The following is a 23049-nucleotide window of genomic DNA, read 5'->3' as shown; positions in this document are numbered from 1 at the left end:
AAAGGTCATTCAAGAGCACACATCAGTGGCTGTTTGCTGTTTACACAGTCGCTGGCTTCACAACGTCTATTTATTTTAATTTGATCAACATTTGGCTTCACCTAACAGAGACAGAGACGGGGGGGGGGGGGGGGGGGGGGTGGATGCAGGAAGCTCATGCTGAGGCCCAGAATGCAGAAAGGCTGTAAACGCAGGGAATCTGTGATGAGCAGCATCTGCAGGAGAGCTGTGGAGTGATGTGGTGCTTTACAGACATCCTGTGGTGAACAGTGGGAACGGCAGCAACACTGAGGGGAGCGACACGACACGACCTGCACATGTCGACAGTGAAGCTGGACACCAACGTTTCATTTGTAATATAAACCAAAGAGGAGATGGATCCAGATGTTGCTGATACATCTGTCCGCACAAAAAGGTTTTGAGGTATCAGTGGAGTTATTCCTCCACCAAGGCCCAACAGTCCGTGATGAAACCAACTTTAAATTCATCTGATCCAGATAAGTAATGAAATAAAAATAGAATTAAATACAATGATGGTGTGACCTTGTAAATAAAGTTTCAGTTCAGATAAATTCAGTTAAATCTTATCGACACGTGTTGTTGTTGTCAATTGTTGTGTGTGTGTGTGTTTGTTGTGTTTGAGTTCTGAGGGAGTTCCCCACCTCAGGATCAATACAGTGATTATAACGCTCGTGCATCAATTACAGCCACGGTCACCATGACGACGAGAGCGGGCTTTCCTCTGGCACACAGCAGGGATCAGAGGATTATCATCTGTGGCCATCTCTCGCTCCGGCTCGCTCCCTCGTTCTCTGGCTGCGTAGATTTCTTTTATCTACAAGGTAATCAGGGCTTTACTGGGGTCTGAACAACACACACACACACACACACACACACACACAGAATGTATAAACTGTGCACGAAACCCAAACAGTCCTCTGTGTTATTGCCTCAAAGATTTAAAACACACAAACAGGGAGAGATAAAGCTGAATAAAATCTGGATATCCACGGGATCATTTCTGTACAAATCATGTTTATCTCTGGTAAAAAAAAAAACACAATATAAATATTTGTTTCCTCGTCTCTGACCTTCTTTGCACTTGGCTTTAACAAGCGCTGTGGGCATTTGGATTTCACTGGGGAGAGGGAGAGAGATATCAGAATGCAGGTGTACGTGTTTATCGAACACATTTTGGAGATGGATAATGATTCTCAAGGCCTCGGGGCAAAGTGGAAATTACATTTGGCTTCAGTGAAACTCTGTAAGTGACACTGGGGAAAGTGCTCTCTGGTTCCTTTGTCCTCTTGGAGTTTAAGACTGAGAAGAAACAACAATGATGGAGGTGAGAGCGGCTGCAGCTGAGGACACCACAGACTTGTCTTTATAATTAAGATAAGAAACTTTATTTACGTACCATGAAAACATGAAAGCACATCTTTTCTGCTTTTGTGTTTATTCTGTAAAGGTTTTCATTGTGGTGAATATAAACGCTAATACCAACATGTCTGTGATTGTATCGACCTAACTGAAATGTTAGACTGGTGTGTGAGTGTGTGTGTGTGTGTGTGTGTGTGTGTGTGTGTGTGTGTGTGAGTGTGTGTGTGTGTGTCATTTTGACCCAGTCAGCGTTTGTTCATTTGTCTTCTAACAATGTTTAATGTCTGTTCATTAACTAACATTAGGATATTTGATACATATGTGTAATGTGATGTCTTGACAATAGTTATGTGACGTTTTAATGAAAAAGAATGTTGCAGAACTTTTTGCCAGAAAAACTTTTTATTGATTTCAGAACATTTTTGTTTTTTTTCCTGGTTAAAGCACATTTTCTCTTTTACATGTAGAAAAATATTTTTAGGAAAAAAAAGAATTTCCAAAGCACCCAGAAAGAATAATGCACAGTTACTAACCCTATCCAACCCAACACACACCCTTTAACCCTCTCACCAGGCCTGAACCTCCTTATCAGACACAAACTTCCCATGAGGATCAGTGGCTCCGGGCGGCAGCAGGGCCAGGTACACCGGAGTGATAGCGCCCTCGTCTGGTGACTTGGGGGCTTTATCTCCAGCCATGTCGGTGCGCACCCATCCTGGACAGCAGGCATTCAGCAAGATCTATAAACAAAATAAATAACAACCCATAAATTAGCCGGACAAAGAAAATGTCCAATTGAACATTATTTAAATCCTTTTACATGTTGAAGCAAACTAGCACGATGTGTGTAAGCTGGGAGATTTGTTAGAGTTCAGTTTACCTTGTCGCTCTGTCTCTCCTTGGACAGACGACGAGCCAGGATCATGGTCAGAGTCTAAAAACACAAACATGAACACGTTTGATCCATCACTTTTTCTATAATGAGAAATGTGGCATTAAAGAAGCATCTAGTTTCTAGGTTCAATTTCAATCGCATCTGGTTTTTCCCGGTCTTATTAAACTGGACAGTTGAGAGAAGCGGTTTATACTCTGCAGACAGACTGATCGTACCGTCAAGCCGGTCTTGGACACGCCGTACGCCGTCTCAGGCCAGCCGCCCTGCTTGTGTTCGTTCTTCTTGGTGGCGTCGACGAACTGCTGCATCAGTCCCACCAGCTCGTCCTCAGTGATGTCCTCGCTGCGGAAACGCTTCTGGAGCGCCGGGCTGCACTGGGTCAGGGCACGATAGCCGACGAAGCTGGAGACGTTCACCACACGACCTGGAAACACAAAACACAAACCTCGCTGTGTGACTCTCCCAGTCTCTCTCACGTCAAACTGCAGGTGCAGAACACCTGCAGTTTGATGGTGGTCCACAGTCCTCACCTCCTGCTTTGACGATCGGCAGGAAGTGAGTCAACATGTCTCTGGTGGCGAAGAAGTTTGTCCTCAGCGTGACCTCCGCCTGGACGTCGAAAGGAGCCGGGTCAGCCCCTGAGGAGAGGGAGAGTATTTAGAGTGTATATATGACCTCCTCCACAAATAACATGACATGGTTTTAGTATTTATTTGTGTGTCTGCCTCCAGTGAAGTATCAGCGTGTAATTCTAATCTGACCTTTGAATGCGATCCCAGCGTTATTGACGAGGACGTCCACTCCTCCGTACTTGTCTTTGAAGTAAGCGACGGCGGTGGTGATGCTGCTCAGGTCGTTGATGTCCAGCTGGTGAAACATGGGCTTCAGTCCCTCCGAGCCCAGAGCCGCCACGGCCTCCTGACCACGCGCCCTGGAACGTATGGTTCATTTTAAAATTGAACCGACAGCCTCACACAGAAATCACAGACAGTTAAAAATACTAACACAACCAAAATGTACTTTAGGAATCAAACATAAGTGAGAAATGACACTGAGGCGAGGCCGACAGGTGGGGGTGCAGCCGGCGGAGTTACCCACTCGTCTCGGGACATGAGGTACACGACTCCTTGGTACTGTTTGCAGAGCGCTCGGACAATGGCCAGGCCGATGCCCTTGTTACTGCCCGTTACCACGGCGACCTTAGTGGACATGTCTGCACACAGAGAGAGAGAGAGAGAGAGAGAGAGAGAGAGAGAGAGAGAGAGAGAGAGAGAGAGAGAGAGATTAGTGTATGAATAAATAGTCTTTATTAAAACATGAAGAAAACATTACACATTAAACACACAAGCAGTTTTCAGCCGTGTGAAGACAAACACTTTCACAACTTCGTCTGAATAGATGCTGAGTCACTCCATGCTGGAGAGCATAGATTGAAGGGAGATTTTCTGAGTCATGGTGACAATCCCAGCGAGAGAACAGTGAGAAATCCAAATTTCAGTTTCCAGTTTTATAATCCAAGAAAACTAAAAAGGTAAATCTGGGTCTGAATACATCAAGATGCACATGTTTCTAACTAAAATAAGACAATTTACCTCTGAACAGTGATTTAGTTCGTTGCAGTGACACATTCAGAGCTGTGGTAACTTTATTAACATTAAGTCCTGTTACACACTTCTATGAAAACAGGTTTAGCAAGTAAATCTGCAGGATTATTATCATATATAAGGATATTTAATTATAAACAGCAGTAAAAAGACGAAATGTTCACATCACGAGTTCCTTGTTTTCCTCGTTTTAAACTGAACAACTTTGTCTGAATAGATGCTGAGTCACTCCATGGGGGAAGGCATAGATTGAAGGGAGATAAGATTTGCTGAGTCATGGTGACAATCCCAGCGAGAGAACAGTGAGAAATCCAAATTTCAGTTTCCAGTTTTATAATCCAAGAAAACTAAAAGGTAAGTAAATACAAGTTTATCAACGAGAATTTAGATGATAAAAGTTTAATGTTTTAAAATTGTCGATTAAATGTCCAAACAGCTGGAATCTGGTTCTGAATACATCAAGATGCACATGTTTCTAACTAAAATAAGACAATTTACCTCTGAACAGTGATTTAGTTCGTTGCAGTGACACATTCAGAGCTGTGGTAACTGTATTAACATTAAGTCCTGTTACAAACTGCTATCAAAACAGGTTTAGCAAGTAAATCTGCAGGATTATTATCATATATAAGGATATATAATTATAAACAGCAGTAAAAAGACGAAATGTTCACATCACGAGTTCCTTGTTTTCATCGTTTTAAACTCGAGTGTGAACCTTTCACCCGATTCCAGTTGCATAACATTTTTTTTTTTTTTACACACGTTCAATCAAAACCAGATGAATCCACATTTCCCCAGTGAACAACTCGCTGAGTTTGTATCTGAGGATGAAGTGAGGTTTCTTACTGTGACCTGAGGATGAGGAGCTGCTGAAGCTGCAGAGAAGAAGCGAAGAGCTGCAGGAGAACGACGGGAACGAGGAGAGGAGGGAGAGAAGCTGCAGGAGGTGGAGGAGGAGGAGTCTCTGCGCAGCGTCACCGCGCACACCCGGAAGTAAACACTCTGACCACGTGGGCGGGAGAAGGCGTCGCCGCGCAGGGTCGATGTTTAAAAAACTGATTTTGATATTTTCCAGGTACTGAGCTTTTATTTTTTCTTTATTTAATCCACAGGTACTAAGATGATAAATATACTTTACTCTGTGTTGATGTGTCCGTGAGAGCGGTGCATGATGGGAGTGTTTTAGGGTTTAATCATGTGACCACTAAAGACACAGTTTAAGCACCAGTGAAGGTTTTGGGTGAAAGTCAGGTGTCCAGTGTGTCCAGTGATCGGTGTCTAAACTGGTTTAATTGACCTTTGTCCATGTGAAGTTGTGTTCACTGTGTGTGTGTGTGTGTGTGTGTGTGTGTGTGTGTGTGTGTGTGTGTTCTGCCACCACAGGGGGTCACAGCTTCATGCGGTGTCATGAGGGATCGCAGCCATCGAGCTGGACGAGCAGCGAGGAAGAGGAGGCAGAAATGTGAAAGCTCCGTCCAGTCGGGTAGAAAAACATCTGTTGCAGTCCTGTGTGGTGTCTCTGGTGGTCTCTGCAGGTCTCCTCCATCACCTGTCTCACTCTCTCTCTCTCTGTCTCTCTGTCTCTGTCTCCTCAGTGTCTCTGTGTCATCAGCTCCAGTACGTGAGGCTCATGAAGTTTCTCCACCAGCGAGGATTCACCTCCTCCCTGCTGCAGCCGGCTCTCTTCACCGGTACGACTCTGGTGTCCTACTTTCTACTTTGATGCTGTGATATGAATGTAGGCTAAATAATGTCATATCCTCAATAAATACCTCAAGAACATCCTGTTAGTTTTCTGTTACTATGTGACTAGTATGAACATGAAAAGGGGTTTGAATTTAATTATCTGCTGTGCTAAAATTTGAAACATTAAAGTAAATAAAACTGCAGAAATATTGCTAAAGTTTGTGTTTCTCTGTCCGTGCAGACACAGGTAGAGGGTTGCAGACTCTCAAAACTATAAAGGTAAGCAGGCTTATGCAGTACTAATATATCAGATTTATATATAAACAATGATGTTAATGCTTTTTCTGTTTTGAAACTTTACCAAGACCTACATGAACACAAAGAAATATTATTTTCTGTAATAGGAATAAACAAAAAATCCTATTTGACCCAACTCATTTACAGTCATGGATACTGTGATTGTGTTTAATGAGTTCAGTAAAAATGACTTTTTAACAATGAGTGTTATTCATGCTTAACTGACTCTTAATAACATTTTACTTGATCAGGGATTTTGACGCCCAGCCGGAGGGTTTTGAGGTTCAATGCTTCGTGCAGATATTAATAATCTGTCCTGGATCGAGTGTTGTGCTTCAGTTGTGTAGAAACATGTGAGCTGTGTTTTAAATCTCTCTTCTCTGCCTCAGCCCGGCCAGCTCGTCATTTCTCTGCCAGAGTCGTGTCTCCTCACAACCTCCACTGTCCTCATCAGCGACCTGGGGCCGTTTATCAAGAGGTAAACACTGAAACACACCTTTTACATCAGTGAAACAGTAGATGTAAATATTATATCTCCTTTAATATCTGTAAGATTAGAATCAGAGAGTCATCCGAACTGTCTCTGTTTTCCCCTGCAGCTGGAAGCAGCGGGTCTCTCCCCTGGTGGCTCTCTGTGCGTTCCTCGTGTGTGAGCGGCACAGAGGAGAAGCCTCTAACTGGTTCCCCTACATCGCTGTGCTGCCTTCCACTTACACCTGCCCCGTCTATTTCACAGACGACATCATGAGGCTTCTGCCTGCCTGTGTGCGGAGCAGGGCGTTAGAGCAGAGGGAGGCGGTACGAGAGCTCCACTCCTCCAGTCGGGACTTCTTCAGGTGAGTTTGGGACAAAGGTCGCTGAAGCAAGTTGCTCAGGTTGTGTGTGAGGGAGTGTGAAGGCGTGTGAGGGCAAGTTTGTGTTGATGTGACATGACTTGCAGAATTTGAGATTAAATCTTTGTGTGTGAGTATCAGTATCTTTAGATAAAGCTCTTTTAAACTGTGATATTGCAACATTTCCTCCAGTGACGTGCAAATATTAACCTGGTGCTTGAAAGGTTGTTTAATGTTTGAGGAGCGCAGGGCAGCTGGAGACAATCCCAGCAGCTGGACAGGTTGTCAGTTTATCACAGGGATGATAGACAGTACAGAGACAAACCATTCACACTATGCAGGCACAGCGAGAACATGCAAACAGGGACAGTGGAGGAGAAAGTCTGAACTGTAATCCTGTTGCATCCCCACAGAGCTGCTGCTAGTCGAGCGCTCGGGACATAAACATTAATAAGACCATAGAAATGGTTGAATGCAGTAAACAACGCATTCCAGACGCACCCTGTTCAAAGGGTCAGATGTTTTAAATACTCTGGGACTTATACAGATAACAGATAACAAAGATTGTGTATTTAAAATGGATACGCAGAGGTTTTAGCTTTTAATCTGCCAGGAGCCGACAAACCCAAGACAAACCCGAGACATCTTTTGTGCAACTAAAATGTTAAATGCTTATTATAAATATAGAAGATGTACTGTTTATTATTATTATTATAAATTATTTATTTATTTTGTAATCTATGTTGCCTTTTTTTCTGTGGAGCCGAAGACAACGTTCTATATTTTGGAGGATAAAGTTCAACCAAACCTCACGTGACCTCCTCACAGAACAGCCTCTGTGTTGCTCGAAGTTAATAGTTCATTTGACACATTGAGAGAGAGCACTCCAGGTCACATATCTGCAAACTACAACACAATGAAGACTTTACTGATACAGGAGTCCACGTGCCCGAGGCGACATCATAATACAAACCATACAACAAACATAGTACATGTATTTGTGCACATCTCGAAACATGTAATTCTTCAAAGGAGTTCAGACGTCCTCAAATTGTAAGTGATTCTTTTTTGGTCCAGATCCTTGCAGCCAATCCTGAGTCTGCCTGTGGAGGAGGTGTTCACATATGAATCACTGAGGTACACACACACACACACACACACACACACACACACACACACACACACACACACACACACACACCAGTTGTACTTTATTGTAGAGGCTGACAGGTTTTGTTCGTTTGGCCGATAAGATCAGCTGATACGAGCCTTTCACAGACATATTGGTGTGTTTGCTGCCATGAAAACGTTTACTAACAGAATAAAAAAAATATTTTCTTATTTCACATTTGATGTATTTCATTGTGTTTATGTTTCCTTTTTATTTATATTTAATTACATTAAAGTTTATGGTTTGATAACATGTTAGGATTCATTGCTAATTATTTTTATATATTTATATATATATCAGCCCCCAAAAAGATCCATATTAATTGAGCTAGTTAATTTATTTTTATATATTATTTTATAGATACAGATCTCTCCACTGTAATGTTGTATGATGGTGAAAATGCTTTGAGACTGAAAGGTGTTGGACTGTTGGTCTCTCAGTTGATCTGTTATCCTCTCTCCTCCAGGTGGGCGTGGTGCAGTGTCAACACACGCTCCGTCTTCATGTCCCACCCATCCAACGACTTCCTGTCCGGACAGGATGTTTACGCTTTAGCTCCTTTCCTGGACCTGCTCAACCACCAGCCTGACGTGCAGGTAAACTACAGTGTGACAGGACAGTTATAAAGATGGAGAATCAATAACGAGTTTTGAAAATCCTATGAAAACATTTTGTTTTTGGTTCCAGGTAAAAGCGAGTTTCAATGACGTGACGAGATGTTATGACATCAGGAGCGTCTCCGGGACACCGTGCTACCAGCAGGCCTTCATAAACTACGGTTCCCATGACAACCACCGCCTGTTGTTAGAGTACGGCTTCGTCGCCCCCAACAACCCTCACAGTGTGGTGTATGTAGACACAGGTAAAGTACTGTTTGTGTATTTGTGGCTGAAGCAGCTCCCGGCAAAACCGTTTTGTTTTGCATATGTTTGAGATGTTTTACTTTTACAGAAAAATATATTTCTGATGTCTTACTACGATAAACTTAACATTGTATTCGTGAGTAAATAAAGAGAGATTCAGGCCATTAAATCATTTTAATATTTAAAATGTTATACCTCTATGTTTGAATCCCTCAGATCTTCTCTGTGACGTTTTAAGAGGCGACAGGAGTTTGATCCAGAAGATGAAGTTTCTTCAAGAGAACAAACTGGTTCAGTGAGTGATTTTAAAATGACATTTCATTAATATTATGTATAAACACTTTTTATACACAAACCATGACGGTAACATCACTGCTATTAAAGAAGAATCATACAGTGGAATATAAAATGTTTTCTCATTGAAAATCTCTAGCTCACAATCGATCCTCTTTTATATTTTGGTTAGTTGGCAAGTTTCCCTGCACGAAAGTTCTGGACAGTTTAGGTAAGTTTGAAAATGTATCTAATAACCCTCCTCTTGCTCCTCCCTTCGTTCAGGAACCTGACTGTGTCCAGCGACGGCCTCAGTTGGAGGCTGATGACGGCTCTCAGGCTGTTGTCCATGCCACAAACACTGTAGTAAGACACACACACACACACACACACACACACACACACACACACACAAACAAAAGGACCACATGCCTTTTCTGCTTTAACGCTGTGTGTGTTTCTCACAGTCACCAGTGGAAGGCAGTGTTGCTCGGCCAGGCGGTGTGTGAAGAGAGGGAGGAGTGGAGCGTCCGCACGGCTGAGACGCTCTGTCAGCGACTTCTACAGGACACACACACCGCTCTGGATAAGGTGTGTGAACGTGCACACACACACACACTCAAACAGTGATGCATCACATGACATGATTTGTGTGTGTGTAGATCTCCGTCCTGCTGCAGCAGTGTGACCAGTCCGTCAGGGAGCAGCTTGACGTGGTCCAGTCACTGCGACAGGAGGAGAGGTGCATCCTGGGACACTGTCTTGAGGCACTGCGAGGCATGATGACACAACCGGACGAACCGTTGCCATGCCAACCTGATGTTGACACTGTGAGCTGACATCTGATTGGTGCGCTTGTCTGCTCATTGCAATTGTTGTTAATATCACTGGAGTAACTGGAGACGCTGGCCAGTCTCCATGTTCCTGTTCTGCTTGTCGACCAGTGCGGCTGACAGAGGCTGCAGGACGTCCTGTGATCAGGTTTGATTCCTGGTACGCTGCAAGACAGTGGGACGCTCACCACGACCATCATTAGAGCCAAAGGTCTCAGACACAGTTTACTAGAATGACTCCTGTATCCCTCTGGACTCTTAAAGAGAGAAATGTTTTATCATGTTTTAATTGTTTTTATTTATTAATGAAATGTCACAGTACAGTAATAAAAAAATAAGATTCTCTTAATTCCAAGAGTTTAATTTGATCGTTCAAGTAAAGTAACATCACACAACACTTTTTATGACGGCAACATAAATTGCGATTCCTGTTATATCATATCGTGAATGTGTGTTTGAAGGAAAATCCCTTCATATGAGTTCCTGTTTCTCAGTGTTGTCACCGTAATGAAAGGACGACTTAAGGTTTATCTCCTTTATCTTCCACATGATGTTCGTTCTGACTTGTTTCAGCCCCGAGAAACAATTAAACGTAAAAACAATCGTGTTTGAATCAGTTCATTCATTTAGTTCATTGAACTAAACGTTGCCTCAGATCTCAGCAGAATTACTTAGAGCTGAACAACTGCTTTTTTCTTCTGCCGACGCTGGACGGTCTCCATGGCGACTGTGGCCTCGTAGATAGGAACCGCCTCCTCCGGCTGAGGTCTGCAGACACAGAGTGAAACCAGACACACAGATTGGATTTGATTGGGTTAGATTATAGTGTGTGGATTTTAGGGGGGATCCACACACAAATTTTACAATTTGCTTTAATGTGTCTGATATAAAAGTCTCACAGCCAGGTGGTGCTGTTTCTGGATTTACCTGAGAACTCCAGTTGACATCTTCTCCACGATGTCCTTCAGAATATCTGTTAATAAAGGTTGTTAAAGACCTTAAAGCAGACAGCAGCCTGATTGTGTTCGTTATGTTTGTACATTAAACACTCGGAGCACACAGAGGATACGGAGGTATCGTCCTTGCTGAGCTGAGGAAGCCGTCCACACTTCAGGATTGAGGAACGACAGAGAGGCTGATTTGAGATGCAATAATCTGCAGTCTGGAGGATCCAGCTGTAAAATACAAAGACACAGAACTTTAAAACCACAGGTGCTTTCTAATGCTTTCTGATTTTAGAGACAGAGATGATATGAAACACAACAGTAAAGATGCAGCTTCCAGGTCCGGCTCTCGCTCACCTGCAGGTCTTGGTGGGACGTGACCCAGTGCCCCCCCACTGCCAGCGCACTGATGATGTCATGTTTGTGCAGGTGTAGTTTCATCTCCTCTGATTCCTCCTCATCCAGCAGATGAACTGCAAACACAAACACAGCAAAATGCTCCGGTGTCAGGACGGTCAGATGAAGGAGAAGGAGCCTCGGCCTGTATAGAACCACTCAGAAGCCACCATGACAGATTTAATGTCCATTTTTAAGTGTTTATCAGCGTTGAGTGTGTTTTTACCTCCTGAGTCGATCACTATATCCACTCCCAGTCCTCCTGTCTCCTCCAACACCAGCGGCAGCAGCTCTGATGAGCCGTTATAGACGGGAATGACTCTGGCTTCAAACATAAACAAATGATGTCACAAGCGACTCTAGTTTATTTGAATACACTAAAACTGTTTCCTCCTGTCTACACCACAAATCTGATCCAATGAGGTTTTAAGTTGCCGTGTTTGCAGTTTTTAATGTTATCCACATGGGGGCAGCAGCTTTTCATTCAATCTACCTTTTATACTATTAGAATATAACCATTTCTATTCATTTAGTTTGATTATGAAAGTAACAAATAATTTAAATGAGCAGTAAATGCTTATATACTGATAATTACACTGTTAAACAACCAGTTTACTTCAGTAAGAATTAGAAATGCAGCGAGGAAGCAGGTTAGTCTGTTAGAAAGATGGAGAGAAAAGATCTCACCTAATAAAGGATCCTGAACCCCTGAGGAACACATGACGGTGAGGACACAGAAAGTAAAGATGAAAAGGTTGAAATCAGAGTAAAAGAGCATGAGATGATCAGCAAAGAGAAGATTTTTATAATAGCTGATGTGATTTTTTTGTTGAAAATTTAGTTTAACGCACACAGAAAGGGTGTGATACAGATAATAGAGCTACGGACCCGTACAGACCTACGCTGGGTCGAAGCTGCTCCAGGAAAGTGTGATTTTGCGGCGAATGCGACGTCGTCAGAACCTTCACTCCGTGGTAACAGGCCAGCTGGGTGCACATCAGGCCAAAAGACTGAGAAGGGAGAGGAGATGAGCTCATTAGAAAACACATGAACATTGAAACTCAGGCAACTGTCAAATTCTTGGGTTTTTTGGTATTTATTTCTAAAAGGAGAAACAGGAGGAGGAGAAATGCAGCAAAGGTCAGATGATGCATTTTAATACTTTAATACAAAGACACATGATTCTTTAGTTGTTTTGTCTTTTTAACGTACACTTGCTCCGTCCACGACCAGGAGTGTGTGTCCTGCTGCCATGTGAGCATGTGTGTGTAGAGCAGTGTAAGCACACAGGCCGTCACGCAGCGCTGACGCAACACACACAGAGCTGAGCTTCTCTGGCTTCTGAACTGGACGACATAAACAGAAATATGCACACGTGTTTAATTTCATTCTGCCTTCATGACATCACACTTTGTAGCTTTGAGAGAACTGATTGTCATGTGAGAAAAGCATGATGAAGTGTGTGTGTGTGTGTGTGTGTGTGTGTGTGTGTGTGTGTGTGTGTGTGTGTGTTACCTAAATAGTGTTCATCTATGTCAATGACATCACAGAGTCCAGAGCAGGGAGAGTCCAGTGGGAGCACACCTGGAGGAGAGGTGAGGTAAGAGAGAAATGACTACTGGGTTCCATCTTTCACGAACTTGGTCAGAAAAATAAAGTTTCTTACCGACAACCTCGTCCTCAGGCTGGAAAAACGATACTTTGGGTCCCACTGAAGAGAGAAAACAGACAATCCCACGGGTTAAACCTCTGCTGACCCCCGGTCTGTGAGGACTCTCGCTATTTATCACATGTGTGTTTGCATTTTTACGACCTTGCAGGACGACCCCGGCCACCTCTCTGCCGACAGGAATTAAATCTCTCTGGATGCCGACGTCAGCGAGCAACTGTGAGCAGTGAGGAGACGAGTCAGCAGTGACAAAGACGCTCATATGTGCAGTGATTCATTTAACCGTGTGATTTAAGTTGGCTTTCACTGGTCTAAGTTAAAAGTACCTTGAGGTCCAGTGGGCTGAGTCCACACGCCTTCACCTGAACTCTGACCTGATGGCTGCCCAACACGTCCGGAAGAGTCTGCAGAGAAAGAGCAGGACACAAACTGTCAGACAGAGAATCAGCTGTAAACCAGGGAGACCGTCAGATTCACATCAGCTGCACGGACAAAAGTCTCATATAATTGTTTTAATAAAGAAAAAGAAAAGCACTTTGTAAGACATAAAATATGGATCATTCAATCCTGTCTTCCTCTGAAGAAACACTGTCACACTCAATCTACCACAACTGATTTGATTTGATCCATGTCAGAAATAGATTTATTGTCTCTTCCATGATATAAACTCATTACACATGGGAGAGAAATGTCAGATCAGACACACATTTAAAAAACTGAATAATTAAAGCAGAGAAACATATGATAAAGAGCAGATGCACACATTTAAAAACAGAGACACACATTTAAAAACAAATAACAAATCTAAAAAACAGAGAGAAACATTAAAGCAGAGAAACAGAATTCAAAGCAGACGCACTCATAGAAAAACAGAGACACACATTTTAAAAGCAGAAACATACTAAAAGGGCTAAAAGATAAACATAATGAAAAACAGAGCAACATATTTCAAAACAGGAAATAAATTAAAGACCAAACAGAACATTGTGCAGATCATAGACAGGAAATAATCTTTGTATATAGTTTGTGGTGCTGATGCATTTACGAGAGCAAATAATAATAACTTGGGTGCAATGTTATAGTTTATTACTGATGATAAAAACCTTATAACTTATGATAAAACCCTGGAGGTAAAAACCCCAACTCACCGTTTCCTGAATGACGAACTTGGGCTGAGCGTCACTGGCACCAGCTCTGCAGAATAAACCTTTCATGGTGTTTCACTGACGATGATAAAACAATAATTAAACACTAATAACAATAATCATGTATTGTTATTTATTTCCTCCTGAAGAAGACGCTGCTGCTGCTTCCTGCTTCAAATCAGCTGATCTGCTCCTCTTCTTCTTCGGTGGCGAGTGGTATTAATCCATGTTTCAACACCGCCCCCTGTAGGATGTTGTATATCACTACATATCAAAGGTAGCATACATACAGTAACTAAGATAAGATAAGTTCAAACTTTATTGATCCACACACCGGGGAAAACCGGGTGTTACAGGAGCAGGAAGGTTATAGAATAAAAATGAAAAATTGTATAAAACATGCAGAGTATGTTCAAAATATACACCTTTCACCGTAGTGAGTTATTAGCATTATTTAAATTGTGAAATAATTTGATTATTATAATGATGTAGCACTTTGGTGTTGCAGTTCATGGAGATTATATTTTTGCTTTATGTACAAATCTATTCCTTTCTTATCCAATCAAGTCTACTCTATAAAAAGCACTGTTATTATTACATTTATTAAACTGTCGTATGTTTTGAATGTAAAAATCTTAATCTGAAAAGTAATGACAGTGCAGTCTTCAGGCTAATACAGTATCAGTGAGTACAATATTTGCCTCCTGAGTATTAGAAAATGAAAAGTACAGGTGTTATATATCAGTGTGGCATTAGTTTCCCAGCATATGAAAATAAATCTGGGACCTTATATTGTTATTATGATAACTTTTCCTCTATTCATTCACTTTATCCTCTTTTCCTGTGGCTTTATTAGTATTTATCTGTCCTCCTCCATCTGACCCCCGTCATTCTGAAACACAGACATGTTGTTTTTATTTACATATTTATTAGTTGTGGGCCAATTTTGATAAACAAACTGTTTTGGGGATTTTTTTTTTTTCTTTCTGTGTAACAACAACCAGCAGGGGCGCTGTTTCCTCAACGTCCCCCGTGATCCAGGGCAAACCGACGAGCTCTCGCGATACCTCGCGCGGACTCCGTGTTTGCTCTTCCGCTGACATCTCGCGAGACCTCCAGTGGCGTTACCCCATTTTCCAACCTTCCCTCTCAGTCGCTCGGAATTTCGGCTCCGGCGGAGAATCGCCGGAAAGAGGTTGAGGCGACAAAAACGGGTCCGGGATCGGGAGGAGAAGCCGAAACAACAACTCCGGGGCTCGGACGCGTCAACACACAACGAGCTGCTTCCCCCGGGGCTTCATCATGGAGGCTGAACTATGAGGTGAGTGTGTGAGTGTGTGTGTGTGTGATGTGAAAGACGTTAGCTGGTTAGCTCGCCTGCTAGCTAACAACATCAGCTAACATCAGCTGCTAACTGTCACATTACAGAGCTGCTTTACATCACTGGACGAGACGAGGAGCTGTGGGGCGATGCTAACCAGCTAGAGCTAAGAGCGGCTAGCTAACATATGATCGTTATCAATCACTGCATCTGCCCTGACTGGGAGCAGACTGGGAGCAGCCTGGAGTCAGCTGTGGTTACACCTTAGCTGTGGGAGCAGCTGAGGATAAAAGGGAGAATCTACAATCGTCCCGAGGTGTTTCCTCGGTTGGTGGTGGATGTTTCCTCAGTTGTCTTGATTGCCTAACGCGAAGGGATCCCAGCTGCTCCTCCAGCTCCCTGCACGGTCCTCACACCTCTCACTGTGTCGCCTGGTGGGAGCAGAACACCTGCACGTTGTGGGGCAGTCACTGTACAAGCAGGTCCGTTTGTCTCAGTTTGTCAAACAGACGTTTTACCTTTTTAAAAGAGGAGCTCGCTCATCCTCGCCCTGCCTGAGGTCAGGTGTGCTTCCGCTGAGGACCACTGACCTGGTTTCCATGGTTACGTGGATGCTGGCAGATCTTCTCCAAGGTGGGAGGATTACAGGTGTAAACACTTTGTCCAGTGGGTAAAAGTACACACAACGTTAAGTGTTGTTGGGCCACCCAAAAGGTCTCAGTACTGCACATGACCCAGCGGCAGAGTTAACCCCTGTCCCCCCTTTTTCCTGAGCACCTCCTGGAGATAACACCAGTGCTGGAGGAATCAGTTTATTACTAAAGTAAAAGTATTGATACCACTCGGTAAAGGTACTCAATTACTCACAGAACTCGTGCTGAGTCGATATAATCAAGTAAAAGTACTCTGCAGGAAAATGCACCCTGTGGTTATTGTACTGTTATACTATATATTATATTATAAGATGATTATTACTCATGCATTAATGTAGAAGCAGCATTTAACTGCTGCAGTTGGTTGAGGTAGAGATCATTTTAACTACTCTACCTCTGCAACTATTAATTATGGTCATTATTGATCAATCAGCTGATTATTCTCTTGATTTATTGATTATTTGGTTTGTGAATATTAAGAGAGAGAAATGTCGTGACCATGTCAAACTCGTCACCTTGACCTGGGAATCTCCTCGTTGTTCTTAGTGCATAAAACGGTCCCAGTGTCCAAGCTGGTGTCAGTGACAGCTGTTGTTTTGAAGTCAGTCGTGAGACGTGACTGGTATTGTCTTTGTAATACTGACCAGTCAAGAGACAGACGTGTCTCATCATACTGTTATTTCAAATGGGAGCAGGGCGTTGTGTTTTACACAAGATTTGTACTTTCTCTTCTCTAAAGGAAGCTAGTAAACAATGTGAGCTCCAATAGTAAAAATGGTCTGTGACACATCTTTATACTGGCAGCATTGGTTTCATTTCAAGCTAACAGAAAGTGCACCGAGTTCCTTGTCAATAATGTTTTATGGTTCTCAGATCCTGGTTTGCGGACTAATTTACATCCCCTCTATAATCACACACTTTAGTTTTGAGAAGACAGTTCAAGAGTTCACCTGCTCAGTCAGGGTTCAGTGAGTTCAGCTGTGTTCAGGGTGGTGACTTTGTTTCCCTGCGTCAAATGACCTATAAATCAGGACAGCGTAATACAGTTTGTTCCAACGTGTCCCAGGGCTGCGTTCAACTCAGTCTATTTCATTCAAGTGGAACGGCTTCAAAAGCCTGAATTCATAATCTTATCCATCAGAAACAAAGGCGGTGTGTTGGTAAACAGGCTTAAACGAGCTTGGCGGATCAGACTGTGAACCCATTTGATAGGTTTAGAATTCTTGATCCTTATTACACATTTACATTCATTTTCAACATCATGACCTTGAACCTTATATAGACGGGCATATCATTTCCAGGTTTTTTTAAAGGTCATTTGGCTGATTTTGACCTTTAATTATAAATAATTGATCATGATTAGATTAACTGTCAGTTCACTTGTTTATTAACAACAGTAGAAAAGTCCAGGTTGTGCAGTTTTTTTCCAATTTTCATTATTTGCGCTGACCATAAAAGCAAGTTTCTCCTCCCTACAATGATCAGGGGACGATAGCATTAACGTCAATCTATGAATATTTGTTGTGTTGTTGTCATTTTCCTTGTAGTACAAACAAGATGAATATGACCTCATGACCCTAAAGTTCCCCCGTGCTGTGCTTCAGTGTTCAGTACGATACACCGGGGTAGTGCTAACATTCGCTTTTTTCTCTGGAGGCTGGTGAGCATGTTGGTGAGGACGGATGGGAGGAGGGAGCAGGAGGGAAGGATGTAGTGATGCAGGAGGGGCTGATGGAGAGACTGCAGTGGGGGGGTGTGGCAGAGGGTGTGTGTGTGTGTGCGTGTGTGTGGCAGAGGGTGTGTGTGTGTGTGTGTGGCAGAGGGTGTGTGTGTGTGTGTGTGTGAGGCAGAGGGTGTGTGTGTGTGTGAGGCAGAGGGTGTGTGTGTGTGAGGCAGAGGGTGTGTGTGTGTGTGAGGCAGAGGGTGTGTGTTAAAGTAAGTGTGTGTGTTGATGTAAAGAGGTGGCAGTTATTAATACTATCACAATGCACAGATAAAGTATGGGTGCTTGCAACTGACCATTAATCGTCGTCATGTTTTTAAAATGGCTTTAAAGGAAAATACCAGTATAACAAGGTCCCAAGGTGAAATCTTCAGATGACTTTGAGCAACAGTCAAAAAAAACAAAGTTCAGTTTATATATTCTGTTTATAAGAAATATATCAATAGTCAAATGATAGGAAAAAGTAACAGGTGATATTTTTTTTTTAATTGGATTGTGTGTTTAATTAACATTTATCATAATCATATTGACCAGAGGAAACCACGCAAATCTTCATATTTCACTTCCAAAAATAAGTCAATAATGAATCGTCTGTCAATCATATGAATTGATCAACTGACTCGTTACTTCTGCTCTACTTCAAACCAGAACAATGGGGCATCTGGTGCATGAGGTTCTGGGGTTTTAGTCGTCAGCACATTTTTGCTAAATGAACAGTTGTTTTGTGCATTTCAAGGTTTATTTAACTATTTAAAAATTGGTAAAATTTCAACCCAAAGTTATTTTATAAGGCCAGAAGGTTTGGTGTGAAGTGTCATCACTAGCTTCTTACACTGTTGAACAGCAGTTAGGGATCAGTGTTTGTCAGGCTCATGGACACAGTCGACTGAAGAGTTGCTGGAGGAGCAAACAATGGATTTATAATCATTATAATTTTCTCCCTGCTGCTCATATAACTGAATCGGTTTTGTTTAATATTTAATCTCATACCAGTTTGAGAAATTATACTTTAACTCCCAATAGAATAAATTATGATTTATAAATCATAAATCATCTCGATGCATTTTGATGCGTCTTAGTTTTTGGTTCTCCTGCTTTTCTGCTGTCTATCCTGGAGTGTTTTAATTGTGGGGTGTACGTATCGCTGTTTGCTCCAAGTGCCTCCATAACAGTATGTTGTCTCTTGCTTGAGGGTTATCTATTTGGCATCAATAGCATTTTTCTTTCAACTCGGGCTGAAAATGTGCAGCGTGGTTTCGTATGTTTAACACTTTCCGGTCTTGGGATGCTTTTATTTTATATTGCCTCTGTTGGAAAGGTGAACTGTCAATGACGCTTGTTCCTTTGCGTCAGAAATTAGCTTTTTAAACATGCTGCACTTTTCATAAATGTCTTGACTGGGTATTTTTACTCTGATTGAGAGAAGCATGTTCACTGTTACACAAATCTAACTAAAGCTGCTTGAGGCAAATTGGCAGCATCAAAAAAACGCAATCTGCAACGCGACAGCACTTTTTTTTTTTCCTGGAATGAACAGTACAACCCAGATAAAGGATTTCAGATAGAAATGTAAGGGGTTATATATTTAAGTATTCAGCATTGTTACGAGCATTGTGACATCAGTTGATTGACAGTTTCCCCAAATTCATTGATGGAAGAAGTGAAAGAAGTATGTCGGAGGGGTCAGCAGGAAATTGAGGGGGAGGGGACAGAAAGAGAAGAGAGTCTGAACACTAATCTGTATTGTGTGTGTGTGTGTGTGTGTGTGTGTGTGTGTGTGTGTGTGTGTGTGTGTGTGTGTGTGTGTGTGTGTGTGTGTGTGTGTGTGTGTGTGTGTGTGTGTGTGTGTGTGTGTGTGTGTGTGTGTGTGTGTGTGTGTGTGTGGAGCTTAAACAGGCATCTGCCACAAGCCTTGATAACAGACCGACACTCCAGTAACATCCCAATGCTCTAATTATACAGACTAATCCCACAAAAACAATACATGTACAGAGGGAAAACACACAATGACAAAGGAAATGGACGTAGTACGGTTCCAACAAAGAACTATTAACTATACAACTTTTAATCAACAGACCATTGATGTTTCACTGGAGTTTACAATTAGTTTGATGCTGGATTCATCATTTCTACACATTGTTAATCGTGTTTTGTTGGCGGCCTCAAATATTTTTTGCAAGTCACAAAGGGTTTTATCTTTCTTGTCATTAGTTTGTTGTTTGCTCTGACCTGAGGTATCGTGGTCAATCTCGGAGCCCATCAGCTATCGTCCGACAATTCAATTAGCCTCTGCGGGCAACGGCCAATATTTACAGGCTCCTTGTGTAGACGGTGATCCGGGGCAAGACTCCATCTTCCCTCCTCCGCACACAGTTTACTGTCCCAATATTTTCTTTATCACACAAGTCAAACAGCCAAACGTCTTGTAGGTGTTTTATGTCCAAATGACAGTTTGGCTAATATCTACTAATCAAACAGATGATTCATTCCAGTCATGTGTTTCACCTCTTTCGCTCTCCACACGGGCTGGATCACAGATTTCGACTTGTTAAGCAGTGTTTTGAAAACTTTGGTCAACCTGACATCTCATTAGATTGTCATGAGAACTAAAAGTAATTCTTGTTGTCAGTTCACCTGAGGATAACACTCTGCTGCAGTGTCCCTCCTTCACTTATTCTAGTCATTTTCCATTCAATTGTGGCTAAACTAACTAACTAATGTTTCAACGTAGCTAACAAGTGAGTTGAACGTCTCCCTTTACTAGTTTAGTTTCCCTCAGCTCAAGATCGACGGAAGCTGCTCAACTGCTTCAAAATTCTCTCACTGGCAGCCGTGAAAGTGTGTCCCTGTGTGTGTGTTTGTGTAGGGTGGGCTTTGTTCGTCTGACCTAGTTAAGCTGGCTACTTTGTCCTCCCACTCTGATGGTAATGGGACACACACACACACACACACACACACACACACACACACACACACACACACTCCTTAGTGGGCCAAGAACAAATTTCAACTGAAGAAATAGTCCCAGTGAAAATGTCAGAGTAACTGTTTCTGCATGAGGACAGTTGCAGTTAAGTTTTGTGATGGCGTGAGCACTGTTGTATGAATTCCATTCAATATCATGGTTGTGCCAAACATCTGAGAAATAAATGTTTTAGTCTGATACGACAGGGATGTGGGGAAAAGGCCTGAACTGACCCTCAAACTGTGTTTCTCCTCCTCCAGTAAGAAAACCTTTGCTTACATCACACTTGTTAAGAAATTCTGCAACCCACACATAAACTCACACACCCTAATTAACTCCATGTCTGTTGCAATGTGTGTCAGATTATTATTATGGGTTGTCTGCTGGTCACAGGGAGGCAGGTCTGGATGTGATTAACATACCTCGACTAGGGCAGAGGTATGTCACACTCACACTCCCACACACACTCACACATACAGTGTGTGGGTGTGTTATTGTGAGGGTGTAGAGCACGGTTTTAGTTCATATTAATTACACACATTTAAAAGAAATAATAACAAATATTTTATTTCATCATCTGAAAGAATCCCTGTAAGAAAAGTAAAAGAAAGATGGTTTTCCAACACATATTGCTCAGATACTTGTGTTTCTTTAAAAAACCATCACCTCAAAAACCCAATTTCCCTGTTTTTGTGTCTTTTACTTTGTAAGTCAACAGTATGTAGCGTCTGTAAGGAATTCCGACTCTAAAAAGACTCCAGCAGAGTGACCCTGAAGTGATTTTGAGAACAAGTGAGCGGCTCGGGCAGCCTGCCCTGCATAAATAAAGGTCTGCTGCCCTGTTGACATGCACAAGCATGGCTGACACATGGCCCAGTTTCCTGTGGAGTCTGAAATCAGTTTATTGAGGCAGAATCAGATTTCTTAATGTTTTGCTCCTTTTTTTCCGTCGAGACTGAACCATAATGTGGGATAAAGAAACACGTAAATGTGTGTGCCTGATGTAGAACTGTTTATTTTCATGCTTTCCGTTTTTCTGAGTGCATCCAATCAAACTTTCAAGGTGGAGCAGCCATAATCCTACAAGGCTCAATGAGCTAGAAATTCTAAACTTCAGCATTAAAGCACATCAGAGTGGAAAATTAACTCCAGACTGGAGCTGGAACATCGTCTCCTCTGACTGACTTTGTTTACTGTATCAGCACCTTCGTCGCTGCCGACCATTATTTGGTCCTTTCACCGCGCCGTTGAGCATCTAATTGGATTTCTGACCTTGCTGACAAAAGCTAGCTGCTTCACGGTGGAGGTCTTTTTGTGGTTTGCTGTAAACTTGAAGTGGTTACACTGCTAAATGTATTTGTTTTACACTCACTGCGTTATTGGGCAGTGAAATACTCAGTGAGGTGGGATGATATTGTTAAACTCTTGTGTTTTTCTTAATGTGTTACAGGTGTTGTGTAGCTGCGGACGACTGAGTGAACCATGGCGCAGTTCCCCACCACATTCACAGGTCAGTGTGTGTGTGTGTGTGTGTGTGAAGGACATGACGGGGGGGGGGGGGGGTTGTGTTTTCCTGAGTGAGTAGTTTCAGCCAAATTAAGTCACCATTATTCCAATAAGTGCAATTTAAAACAAACTCAACGCTGATTTTCCATAACAATTTTATCATCCACATCTTAATATCTCCCTCAGATTATTATATGTCTGTCAAGCACCTAGAATTATTTAAAAGAAGAGGCCGAATAAAGTGGCTTGACAAAAAGACAAATGTCTGATGCCCCAGAATCATAAGTTTAAAAAATGTCTTACATAAAACTAACTACCGGAGGCAGACGGCCAGATCTCCCATCAGGACAAAGACAAACAGATGGAGATAAAAACCAAACACACACACAGTGCGAGTTGTGAGGCTAAACAGATTTTTAACAGTCAGGGAGAACATGTTGTCTTTGTACTGAATGAGGACAATCCACAGTGATACTGAAGTTATAAACAACTCAAATTCCACAGAACATCTAGTCTCAGACTAAATTATTGATATTAATCATATCAGGTGATATTATATATACACTATTTTTTATGTGATTTTTTTTTTTCTTCCGTGTCTCTCATGATGAATATTGTAGAAGAATCCAAGGTGTATATGCAAAGACAACTGAATCAGCATCGTTCTTCCTGTATCCGTCAGCAGTTATTGTTCGTACATTTCAAGAAATGACTCATTGATTCCATGAGCATGTGATTTGCTGGTAGAAGATGGAACCGTCAGTTGGAGCTAAAGGGAACCACGGCTCAGATTAGCTTTGTTCATAACAAACTCTGATCTGGCGTCTGATTCATTCTGTCCAAAATGGAATAAAGTGGAATCGATTATCAGAGCAGAGAAGCACAAAGA

At 42.2% G+C, this 23049-nt stretch overlaps 4 protein-coding genes across 11 annotated transcripts in view; 2 read left to right on the top strand and 2 right to left on the bottom strand.

The window, feature by feature from the left end:
- Window positions 1-1812: 1812 nt before the first annotated feature.
- On the bottom strand, window positions 1813-4863 carry cbr1 (carbonyl reductase 1). 4 transcript variants are annotated; one of them, XM_034608724.1, is made up of 7 exons: window positions 4729-4863; window positions 3374-3488; window positions 3037-3206; window positions 2806-2913; window positions 2491-2699; window positions 2261-2314; window positions 1813-2120 (listed from the first exon to the last, which is right to left on the bottom strand). In XM_034608724.1, exons 2-7 carry the CDS (start codon window positions 3484-3486, stop codon window positions 1947-1949), a joined length of 828 nt encoding a protein of 275 aa, XP_034464615.1. In that variant the 5' UTR covers window positions 3487-3488; window positions 4729-4863; the 3' UTR covers window positions 1813-1946. The 4 variants fall into 4 exon arrangements, with proteins under 4 accessions (XP_034464615.1, XP_034464617.1, XP_034464614.1 ...); XM_034608726.1 differs by having other exon boundaries at window positions 4735-4820; XM_034608723.1 differs by having other exon boundaries at window positions 4704-4779.
- setd4 (SET domain containing 4) lies at window positions 4827-10273 on the top strand. Its single transcript, XM_034608717.1, has 13 exons — window positions 4827-4957; window positions 5266-5365; window positions 5478-5573; window positions 5810-5847; window positions 6255-6343; window positions 6465-6701; window positions 7776-7835; window positions 8336-8465; window positions 8557-8731; window positions 8949-9027; window positions 9291-9371; window positions 9473-9596; window positions 9668-10273. Exons 2-13 carry the CDS (start codon window positions 5290-5292, stop codon window positions 9842-9844), a joined length of 1362 nt encoding a protein of 453 aa, XP_034464608.1. The 5' UTR covers window positions 4827-4957; window positions 5266-5289; the 3' UTR covers window positions 9845-10273.
- Window positions 10274-10440: 167 nt separating this feature from the next.
- On the bottom strand, window positions 10441-14189 carry cryzl1 (crystallin, zeta (quinone reductase)-like 1). Of its 2 annotated transcripts, XM_034608719.1 has the most exons (13): window positions 13996-14189; window positions 13174-13251; window positions 12992-13064; window positions 12845-12889; window positions 12694-12762; window positions 12391-12524; window positions 12077-12188; window positions 11866-11886; window positions 11405-11503; window positions 11140-11255; window positions 10908-11013; window positions 10766-10811; window positions 10441-10606 (listed from the first exon to the last, which is right to left on the bottom strand). In XM_034608719.1, the coding sequence occupies exons 1-13, from the start codon at window positions 14059-14061 to the stop codon at window positions 10510-10512; spliced, it is 1062 nt and encodes a 353-aa protein (XP_034464610.1). In that variant the 5' UTR covers window positions 14062-14189; the 3' UTR covers window positions 10441-10509. The 2 variants fall into 2 exon arrangements, with proteins under 2 accessions (XP_034464610.1, XP_034464612.1); XM_034608721.1 differs by lacking the exon at window positions 11866-11886.
- A 931-nt stretch (window positions 14190-15120) lies between these two features.
- Window positions 15121-23049, top strand: part of itsn1 (intersectin 1 (SH3 domain protein)) — a 35844-nt gene continuing 27915 nt past the window's right edge. For all 4 annotated transcript variants that reach the window (XM_034608712.1, XM_034608711.1, XM_034608710.1 and 1 more), the window contains exons 1-2: window positions 15121-15313; window positions 22105-22164. In XM_034608712.1, coding sequence (XP_034464603.1) covers window positions 22137-22164 — 28 coding nt within the window. In that variant the 5' untranslated portion in view covers window positions 15121-15313; window positions 22105-22136. The remainder of the gene's footprint in view (window positions 15314-22104; window positions 22165-23049) is intronic.

Source organism: Hippoglossus hippoglossus, chromosome 15 (genome assembly GCF_009819705.1).
Source record: "Hippoglossus hippoglossus isolate fHipHip1 chromosome 15, fHipHip1.pri, whole genome shotgun sequence".
NCBI lineage: Eukaryota > Metazoa > Chordata > Actinopteri > Pleuronectiformes > Pleuronectidae > Hippoglossus > Hippoglossus hippoglossus.
This window is presented reverse-complemented; position numbering and strand designations above follow the sequence as displayed.

What these genes read in the sequence shown, in the direction of transcription:
- cbr1 (XM_034608724.1), bottom strand. Translation starts at nt 3,486, where the DNA reads ATGTCCACTAAGGTCGCCGTGGTAACGGGCAGTAACAAGGGCATCGGC. An exon ending in TACCTCATGTCCCGAGACGA is followed by an intron (nt 3,207 to 3,373) that starts GTGGGTAACTCC and finishes CATACGTTCCAG; the next exon opens with GGCGCGTGGTCAGGAGGCCG. An exon ending in CGCTGGGATCGCATTCAAAG is followed by an intron (nt 2,914 to 3,036) that starts GTCAGATTAGAA and finishes CCCTCTCCTCAG; the next exon opens with GGGCTGACCCGGCTCCTTTC.
- setd4 (XM_034608717.1), top strand. Translation starts at nt 5,290, where the DNA reads ATGAGGGATCGCAGCCATCGAGCTGGACGAGCAGCGAGGAAGAGGAGG. An exon ending in TTCACATATGAATCACTGAG is followed by an intron (nt 7,836 to 8,335) that starts GTACACACACAC and finishes TCTCTCCTCCAG; the next exon opens with GTGGGCGTGGTGCAGTGTCA. An exon ending in TCCATGCCACAAACACTGTA is followed by an intron (nt 9,372 to 9,472) that starts GTAAGACACACA and finishes TGTTTCTCACAG; the next exon opens with TCACCAGTGGAAGGCAGTGT.
- cryzl1 (XM_034608719.1), bottom strand. Translation starts at nt 14,061, where the DNA reads ATGAAAGGTTTATTCTGCAGAGCTGGTGCCAGTGACGCTCAGCCCAAG. An exon ending in AGTTCGTCATTCAGGAAACG is followed by an intron (nt 13,252 to 13,995) that starts GTGAGTTGGGGT and finishes CTTTCTCTGCAG; the next exon opens with ACTCTTCCGGACGTGTTGGG. An exon ending in CATAGATGAACACTATTTAG is followed by an intron (nt 12,525 to 12,693) that starts GTAACACACACA and finishes TATGTCGTCCAG; the next exon opens with TTCAGAAGCCAGAGAAGCTC.